Raw genomic sequence first — 10558 nt, forward strand, 5'->3', positions numbered from 1 at the left:
ATGAATATATATGTGTAGATTCATATGTATATGTGTGTATATATATATATATATATATATATAATATCTGTACGTGTATTGTTGGATTTCTAACTATAAAAATGTACAAACGTATACCAAAATGTTCGAATTAGTTATCTGACTCCATTAACCAAACACGAGCTAATTTTACCCAACAATCACGCGTGCTCGTTTTTTTGAGAGAGAATAAAAGAAAATAATCAAACAGCCTACAATTCCGCACGGGGGTGCGTTTATTCACAACAGCAGATGTAAGTGTGCCCTCCGGAGACAACTCTTCCACACCGATGTTTCCAGGATCATTTATACTTTTCAAAAGACATATCAAAAGACATCCCACCCTTCTCTAATTTGCTATGTGTGTCTGCAACTAGCTTTAGCTTTCTTCTCATTGGCCCTCTTCTCCCCGCACAATGGCGCGCCGGCTCCTCCCATGGGCGGGCCAGAGAATCCCCACGTGGGCTCCACCTCCTTCCCTCGATGTCTGGACCCCGAGCGTTCTTGCGTCACCAAGTCCCCTCTTGCGTCAGGAAGCGCTGATTATCATATCAGCCCTTCGTCCCAATTCCTGCTGTTTTCTGTAAACATCATCCTCCACTAGGTTGCAATGACCTGACCCACAGCCCAGCCAGTGGATATATTTTGCATTAAATGTAATTTGTATTTGATCGTACAAAATCCCTTATAGTCAAATTTATAAAATCCTTCATTAAATATGTATATATGTTTATATACATGTATATAATATGTATATATATAATATGTATATAATATGTGTATATGTATAATATATATATATGTGTATGTATGTATGTATGTATATATGTGTATGTATGTATGTGTATATATATGTATGTATGTGTATGTATATATATATATATATATACATATATATATATATATATATATATATATATGTGTGTGTACCGTATTTTCCGCACTATAAGGCGCACCTAAAAGCCTTTATTTTTTTCAAAAGCTGACCATGCGCCTTATAATACAGTGCGCCTTATATATGGATCAATATTAAGTCGCAAAGTCTTGCAACTAAGGCAAGCAGCCGCCGACTAGATTTTCCCCCAAAGGCGAAGTAGTCCACGGTGTATGCTGGGTTTTTTATACCGGCGTTTCATTTCCCAAACCATGTGTCAATCATCATTTGAATCAGTCACTATTGGGTAAAATTATTCAGAGGTAAATGGGGTGGATCCTTTTTATCATTTACAGGCTTGCATAGGCTAAAGGGGCGAAACAAAGCCTGCAATTGGCCGAAAAAGATGAATGTGAATCACACGTTGGGTTGCACTAAGGCACAGAGAATTTTTTTTTTTACTATTCTGTATTTGTAAATATTTTACTCTCCTGGATTTACTACACTCACGGTTGTAAGAAGACCATGGTTACGTATCATTATTGAACGTGATGGCTGCAAGAGAACTTAAGTGAGATATGCAGCTTTATATTTCCCCGGTATCTTGTTTTAGAACGATCTTGATGTTTCTTTGATGAGTCTATTTTTAAACTAAATTCAATTCAAAGTGTTTATTGTCATATGCACAGTAAATAACCCCATTTCCCTGCACAATATTTTTTTTACTTTGCTGTCCACACAGTTGCCAGCAAAAAATAAAATGGAAACTAAGAAATGTTTGGCATTTCTTGAATCCCAAGACTTTAACCTTACGAATTATATTTGGAACGATGCATTTGAGTGATTGGTGACATTGTACAGACACTGTGTCCGTACATGTGTGAGACACGTATTTGCTTCTTTGCAAGCTTTCGGAATGTTAAGTGGGTAATAAGTTTCACTCAACTATCTGACTGTTTTGTCGACGTTCCCATTGTAGCGCCTTATAATCCGGTGCGCCTTATGTATGGAAAATATAGGACCAAAAACTATTTTTTGGGGGGTGCGCCTTATAGAGCGGAAAATACGGTATCTATGTGTGTGTATATATATATATATATATATATATATATATATATATATATATATATATATATATATATATATACTGTAAATTCCGGACTATAGAGCGCACCTGATTATAAGCCGCACCCATGACATTTTAAGGGGAAAACCGATTTTGTCCATACACTAGCCGCACCTGTATATAAGCCGCATGCACCCACATAAAACAATCACGAAATTAATCCAAGCCAAACTTCTAGTCCCGCGATTGAAACTAAATGTCCTTCATTGAAGCATGCAGTCCAAAAATCACAGCCGCCAAAATGAACGGAAAATGATATAGGTACTTAAAATTTGTTGCAGACCTGCAGATTTTGGGTGCCCGTTGATAGTAATCCAGGGAAAAAAAAGTGTATATTTCTAAGGTAAGGGTGGGAAAAATACATATCCATTATTGTCCGCCGTGTCCACAAAAACTCACCTTTACCGGTCCCCACTTTCCCATCTGCGTTGGCGTTTGCTCCGCCCCTCTTTTTTAATTTGCTCGTGCAGAATAAGTGTCTCAAATGAATACAAATAAATACATTACAAAAATATACAGTTGCAAATACATATTAAACATTTACAAAGAAAGACAGTACATCGAGAGAGTTTTCAAAGCTTTAATAATAATAATATAACTTTCATCCTAAACCGTGCCTTTTTGGGAGGTAGCCTCACGCTACTAACAAGACACTCGCACACCTTCAAATTAGTCAGTTAAGGAAATAAATGCCGTAGTCGCAAGAATCATGGCAGGCCATCCGCTTCTTCCTCATTAGTAAAGACACTTAAGTTGTCTTTCTCAATGTCGGAAATAAATTTAATCATGATGACGTCGCTCCATGATCCCTTACTTCAATACACCTTACCAATATGCCAGTTTACCTTTAACATGTTAGCTGCGTCATGAGCCTTATTTTGTACAATTTGCACGATGAGGGTATGTTTACGCTCATAAGTTGTGATCTTCCTCGGCACATATATTCCACCGGTCTAAATCTTACCTCTCATACTCGAGCGCCGTTAAAGAAATTACATAAATTGGCCGCATCTCTGAATAAGCCGCGGGGTTGAAAATTTGGGAAAAAAGTAGCAGCTTATAGTCCGGAATTTACGGTATATATATATATATATATATATATATATATATCTCATCTCATTAGCTGCACCGCTTATCTTCAGTAGGGTCGCGGGGTTGCTGGAGCCCATCCCAGCAATCATCGGGCAGTGGGCAGGGGACACCCTGAACTTGTTGCCAGCCAATCGCAGGGCACACGGGGACAGACAACTCAGTCACACCTAGGGACAATTTGGACCGGCCAATTCACCTGAAATGCATGTCTTTGGAATGTGGGAGGAAACCGGAGTGCCTGGAGGAAACCCACGCAAGTAAAGGGAGAATATACAAACTCCGCACAGTAAGGCCGGTAGCTGGATTTGAACCCTTGCCGGAGGTTCCCACTACCTCAGAACTGTGCTGCACACGCGCTTACCACTGTGCTGCCTCTATACATATATATATATATATATATATATATATATATATATATATATATATATATATATATATATATATATACATATATATATACTGGACTGTCTCAGAAAATTAGAATATTGTGATAAAGTTCTTTATTTTCTGTAATGCAATTAAAAAAACAAAAATGTCATACATTCTGGATTCATTACACATCAACTGGAATAGCCAAATTCAGCAATATTAAAATAATAAAAGGCTTGAAATAGTTCAGTTGATGTGTAATGAATCCAGAATGTATGACATTTTGTTTTTTTTAATTGCATTACAGAAAATAAAGAACTTTATCACAATATTCTAATTTTCTGAGACAGTCCAGTATATATATATATATATATATATATATATATATATATATATATATATATATACAGTAATATTGTAGAAAAACTCAAAAATCCTATCTCAAAATATTAGAATATCATGAAAAAGTATACAAGTAGGCTATTCAATTAATCACCTGAATCATCTAATTAACTCGAAACACCTTGCGAGGGTTTCCTGAGCCTTAAAAACACTCAGCTTGGTTCAGTAAACTAAATCACAAGTATGGGGAAGACTGCTGATCTGACTGCTGTCCAGAGGACCATCATTGATACCCTCCATCAGGAGGGTAAGACACAAAAAGAAATTTCTCAAAGAGCAGGCTGTTCACAGAGTGCAGTTTCAAAGCATATCCACAAAAAGTCTGTCGGAAGGGAAAAATGTGGCCGGAAACGCTGCACAACCAAGAGAGATGACCGCAGCCTTAACAAAATTGTGAAGAAGAGCCGCTTCCAGAATTTGGGGGAGCTTCAGAGACGGTGGGCTGAAGCTGGAGTCCAGGTATCAAAAGCCACAGTTCACAGACGTGTCCGGGAAATGGGCTACAATAGCCGTATTCCCATGGTCAAGCCACTTCTGAACTCAAGACAACGGAAGAAGCGTCTGACTTGGGCTATGGAGAAGAAGCACTGGACAGTTGCAGAGTGGTCCAAAGTCCTCTTTTCAGACGAAAGCAAGTTTTGCATTTCATTTGGAAGTCAAGGCGCCAGAGTCTGGAGAAAGGCTGGAGAGGAGCAAAATCCAAGTTGCTTGAAATCCAGTGTGAAGTTCCCACAGTCAGCAATGGTTTGGGGAGCCATGTCAGCTGCTGGTGTTGGTCCACTGTGTTTCATCAAGTCCAGAGTAAATGCAACTGTGTACCAAGAGATTTTAGAGCACTACATGCTTCCATCTGCTGAAAAGCTCTATGGAGATGAGGATTTCATTTTCCAGCATGATCTGGCACCTGCCCACAGTGCCAAAACCACCAGTAACTGGTGCACTGACCATGGCATCACTGTCCTTGATTGGCCTGCTAATTCCTCTGACCTGAACCCCATCGAGAATTTGTGGGGTATAGTTAAGAAGAAGATGAAAGACACCAGACCTACAATTGCAAATGAGCTGAAGGCCGCTATCGAAGCATCCTGGGCGTCAATAACACCTCAGCAATGCCACAGGCTGATTGCCTCCATGCCACGCCGGATTGATGCAGTAATCCGTGCAAAAGGATTCCCAACCAAGTACTGAGTGCATCAATGGACATTTTCAAATGTTTGATTTAGTTTTGCTGTTATAAAATTATTTTTTTACTTGGTCTGAGGAAGTATTCTAATATTTTGAGATAGGATTTTTGAGTTTTTTTCAGCTGTAAGCCAAAATCAGCAATATTCAAATAATAAAAGGCTTGAAATAGTTCAGTTGATGTGTAATGAATCCAGAATGTATGACATTTGTGTTTTTTTAATTGCATTACAGAAAATAAAGAACTTTATCACAATATTCTAATTTTCGGAGACAGTCCTGTATGTGTGTGTGTGTGTGTGTGTGTGTGTGTGTGTGTGTGTGTGTGTGTGTGTGTGTGTGTGTGTGTGTGTGTGTGTGTGTGTGTGTGTGTGTGTGTGTGTATTCACGTCAATTGCGGCCTTCATTTTGGTCTCCTTCCATTTACTTCTGCTCTGTAGATCATCTTCAACATTCGCTCCTTATCCATCCTCTCCATGTGTCCAAACCAACCGAGCACTCTCTTATCCACACGCTTGCTCAGTTCCACTCCTACAGTTCTGTCTCTCACAATTTCATTTCTCAATCCATCCAATCTTGTCACTCTAACACACTTAACAAACACTTCATCCCAAAAACATTTCATTTCCTTCTCAAATCGGCGTTCAGGCTCCAAGTCTCTGCACCATACAACACAGTCGGCAAGATCACACTCTCATACAGTCCCCTCTTAAAATCCATACCTATACTCTTGTTGGTCATCACTCTCCTCAGTGCACCTAAAACCTTGCTTTCTCGATTCACTCTGTGCAATGCCTCGCACTCCATTCCACCAACTGCAGCCACATCACAACCCAAGTACTCTTCCAAACTCCATTACCAACCTTCTCAAGGTTTCCTCAGAATCAGCCACAAGCGCTGTGTCATCTGCAAACAACTGACTTACCTGCCACACCGTCCCACTGTTATCTATCATCTCTACACCTCTGCCAAATATTCTTGCTTTCACCTGCCACAACGCCTCTCTATCAACTCTGTCATACGCCTTTACCAAGTCCATGATAGCCAAATTAACATTATAACCTTTTGTCAAATATTTCTCACACACCTCTCGTACTGCAAACACCTGAAGTGTTGGTTATAGTCTTCTATTGTGGTTATTAGTATTTGTTTTAACTCCACTGTTGTGCCCTCCTGCCAACCGTCATGACTCTTACTCTGCGAGAGAAGGCCACTTGACGTCACGTGCTGAGGGTCATAGTGTGTGTGTGTGTGTGTGTGTGTGTGTGTGTGTGTGTGTGTGTGTGTGTGTGTGTGTGTGTGTCAATCAGACATCCCACACTAGGAAATCATTAGCTAACTTTAAACTATTCCAATAACACATTCAACAAAACTAAATTTGTTTTTTGTTCATGCAGGTATTGACGACTCATGTGAAAAATACACCTCCATCAGAAATTGGTCATGGCCGGGATGAAACGTTTTGTACTGACCTGCTCAAGATGAAACTAAGCATTGCAATGTGAGTCTTACTTTTTTATGCATTTAAAGGGACAGTGTGTTCGATTTGGGGCCTTCTAATGGCACATAATAACTTACTTTAGTAAAAAACATTTATTTGAATAATAGGCTTTATTACATTAACTATCATAACAATTTTATATATATATATTCATAGGGTGAGAAAAATGTGTGTTTCCTTTACATAAATGTAAATGTAAATGGTCTGCATTTATTTTGCGCTTTTTAAGTCAATGAAGACCTCCCAAAGCGCATTACAATGTGTACACACTTTCCCTTTTACACACACTAACTAACCGACTAATCCTGAGCTACTGCCGCCCAAAACATAGCGGAATCAATGCCTAGTAGTCACCACCATACTTGTCTGGCATCTTGCTGCTACACTATGCTCATTTGGCACTGGTTTTCGTTTGCATTACACAATATAGTGCCATCTTCTGGTCAAATACTACACAATGTACCTTTAGGTAAAAGCTAGCAAGACCACCAGAATTGAAGCAGATAAAGCAGAAAAAATGCAATGATTGGAGAGAGCCTTTTACAGCTACTTTCAGATTTGGTTTTGTTTGGATTTTTCAAAATTGAAAGTATGGAGGTTCCTTGTGTTACGCTATAGTACTCAAGCGCACACACTTTTTGTCTGTTGTGTTGAAGCAGCAATAAAAATCTACACATGGAGCCCTGTACCCGTCATAAAGTGGAAAAGTAACTCCTGTTTTAGAGGTGTTCCTAGCCCAAGTTTGAAGTCTAGTAAATCATCTGTTCATGACAAGAGAAAAAAGAATGGCCAAAACTGGAGATTCAAAATTCAGTTTATTTCCCGTACATTTTAGGATATCGTACTATTGAAGTTATTTGTGTGTATCAGGGTCTCATGTTTGCCAATTTTCGAGGCTCTCAGTCAAACTTGCCGGAATTGTACTTAGATTTGCTTCTTTTTTTTGTACTTTCATTTATCAACTTCAGAATGTGTAAAATCAGTTTTTGATCTCAGGAGAAACGAAAGCTCCCAGTATTTGCCATAACATTTTGTGAGACCCTGGTATGTGGACAGTTTAAGGGGATCCGGGGGCATGCCCCCAAAATCAGGGTTTTGTAAATTTTAAAAAGAAAAGGTTGGTGGGAAAGGCATTTGTAGCAGGATAGTATTCTAAACAGGCTTAATACATAGAAAATATGTTTCTTGGTGTCATAAGCTAAAATTAACTGGAGATGATCAGAATTGCTAGAAAAACATGTATTTACTGTTTTCCTTGGTGTTTCATCCAAGTTACTTAAAAAATTGTAAAGCGTATTTAGGTGTCCAGAAAATGTCAATATTAATGTAATGTAATATTAGCTCACTTTTGTACACGTTGTAAATACAATTTTATTATTTATATTTTTACATGTGCAGTAAGGATGTCGAATGTTTAAGAGATGAACTCTCCCAACAAAGGATGAAGTCTTTGCTAGAAAGTCAGAAAATTCTCGGACTGGAACGGAAGCTCTTCACAGGGGAAAATCTTCTCAAACAGGTAGAACACCTCTTTCATGGATAACACATCTTCCAATATATTAATACCACCCAAATTAAAATAATTAGTGAAGAAAATAAGTATTTGAACACCCTGCTTTTTTGCTGTCTCCCACTAAGAGATCATGGAAAATTTCATCGTAGGTGCATGTCCACTGTCCAGAAATCACAATGCATGATTTTTTTTAACAGTTTATATGTGTGATATAGCTGCAATTAAGTATTTGAACACCTGAGAAAATAAATGTTAATATTTGGTACACTGGCCATTATTTGCTATTACAGATTTCAAAACGTTTCCTGTAGCCTTTCACCAGTTTTGCACACACTGCAGAAGGGATCTTGGCCCACTCCTCCACACAAATCTTCTCGAGATCAGTCAGGTTTCTAGGCTGTTGCTGGCTGTGTGCTAAGGGTTGTTGTCGTGTTGGAAGACCCAGCCACGACCCATTTTTAATGCTCTGATTGAGGGAAGGAAGTTGTTCCTGAAAATCTCAATACACATCCCCATTCATCCTCTCTTTAAACTTTTTTTCCATTACTCCTCTGTATCATCCAAAATGCTCATATGCAAACTTAAGACGGTCCTTGACATGTGCTGGTTTAAGCAGGGGAACCTTTCGTGCTGTGCATGATTTCAAACCATGGCTTATTGCTCTCCTATCTCAGAATCATTGAGGCCCCATATATATATATATATATATATATATATATATATATATATATATATATATATATATATACCGTAAATTCTGGACTATAGAGCGCACCTGATTATAAGCCGCACCCACCACCTTTTAGGCGATTTGCCACTTTTGTACTTACACAAGCCGCACCCATGTATAAGCCGCTTGCGCCCGCAATAATACTCGTGACACAGTCACAAGTTTAACCTAGACCAGGCTGAAAGTTCCACGATTGTAACTGCATAGATAGTACACCATCCTAGGACCATAGTCGGCAACATGAATGGAAAATGACACCCGTAATTAACGTATGATGCAGACTTGTAAAGTCCGGGTCCCGTTGAAATCAATCCAAGGAAACAAAATGATTCGTCCGTAGAACACACAATAGAATAAATCTCTAAAATAAATACATTACAAAAATATACAGTTGCAAATACGTATTATTCATGGTTACACATATTTACGAAGAAAGACTGTACGCCGAGAGAGTTTTCAAAGCTTTGATAATAATAATATAATTTTAATATAAAGGTACCAACACGCTAGTTAGGATCACGCTTGCAATTTATCAAACATGCCTGTTAAAAAAAAGCATCCCTTGATTGTGAAATTCACGGTAGATCGTCCTCAACTTCCTCCTCATAACTATCACCCTCAAGGGCGTCTTCCTCATTATCGGAACGTACCTTAACTTTAATGATAATGTATGCTTAAACTTAGAGGTTGCAGTCTTTCTTAGCGCACATATTCTACTGGTCTTAATTTTACCTTTTATACACCAGCGCCGCTGGTGGCCGTTAGAACAATTCCATAAATTGGCCGCTTCACTGAATAAGCCGCAGGGCTGAACATTTGGGAAAAAAGTAGCGGCTTATAGTCCGGAATTTACCGTGTATACACATATATATATATATATATATATATATATATATATATATATATATATATATATATATATATATATATATATATATATATATATATCCTTTCCTTTTCTAGCTAGTTTTCTATTGTTTATTTTCTTTCGTCTTTTCCTTGCCTCGGCGATCTTCGGAAGAATTTCTCCGCCGTTTTTTCGTGCCGAATTTTTGCCGTTGTTATCACTTTCTGCATTATGTTTTGACTTGTTACTGACCCTAAAGAAATGACCAATTTTGATTTTCACCTAATACTGGAAGCATATTGAACTTTCACCTTCCCTGGACGACAAGCACCACAACAATGACGTAATCTCGAAGCAACGAGATCTCGTTTGCCGAGATTGGCATGCAGACGAAAACTCGAACCGCGAGACCAAAACAATAATGGCGGATCTGCCTGACGAAAAGTTTGGAGTGCGGTAAACCTTAGTTAGAAAAAAAAGTAATCGGGTAATAATGACAAGTTTGTGTCAAAAAAGTTGCGTCCTGGGGACGCACGTTGATTTGACATGATGCGTCCCCAACAAAAATGATGCATCTAGGACGCAGGGACACGGGCAAATGAGAACACTGATATATGTATGTGTGTGTATATATATATATATATATATATATATATATATATATATATCCATCCATCCATCCATCCATTGTCTTCCGCTTATCCGAGGTCGGGTCGCGGGGGCAGCAACGTTCCCCAGCAAAAATGATGCGTCTAGGACGCAGGGACGCGGGCAAATAAGAACACTGATACATGTATGTGTGTGTGTGTATAAGCCACCTTCTCCAGCTCATCCGACGGGACCCCGAGGCGTTCCCAAGCCAGCCGAGAGACATAGTCTCTCCAACGTGTCCTGGGTCGCCCCC

General features: G+C 38.8%; 1 protein-coding gene across 1 annotated transcript in view; it reads left to right on the top strand.

The window, feature by feature from the left end:
- LOC148345107 (protein Spindly-like) overlaps positions 1-8325 on the top strand; it is an 11045-nt gene extending 2720 nt beyond the window's left edge. The window contains exons 2-3 of the mRNA XM_088325914.1: positions 6461-6564; positions 7963-8325. Of these exons, the coding sequence (XP_088182040.1) occupies positions 6461-6564; positions 7963-8107 (249 nt within the window). The 3' untranslated portion in view covers positions 8108-8325. The remainder of the gene's footprint in view (positions 1-6460; positions 6565-7962) is intronic.
- The last annotated feature ends 2233 nt before the right edge of the window (positions 8326-10558 follow it).

The sequence above is a fragment of the Urocampus carinirostris genome, unplaced genomic scaffold (assembly GCF_059441175.1).
Source record: "Urocampus carinirostris isolate Australia breed hairy pipefish unplaced genomic scaffold, RoL_Ucar_1.0 HiC_scaffold_97, whole genome shotgun sequence".
In the NCBI taxonomy this organism is placed as follows: Eukaryota; Metazoa; Chordata; class Actinopteri; order Syngnathiformes; family Syngnathidae; genus Urocampus; species Urocampus carinirostris.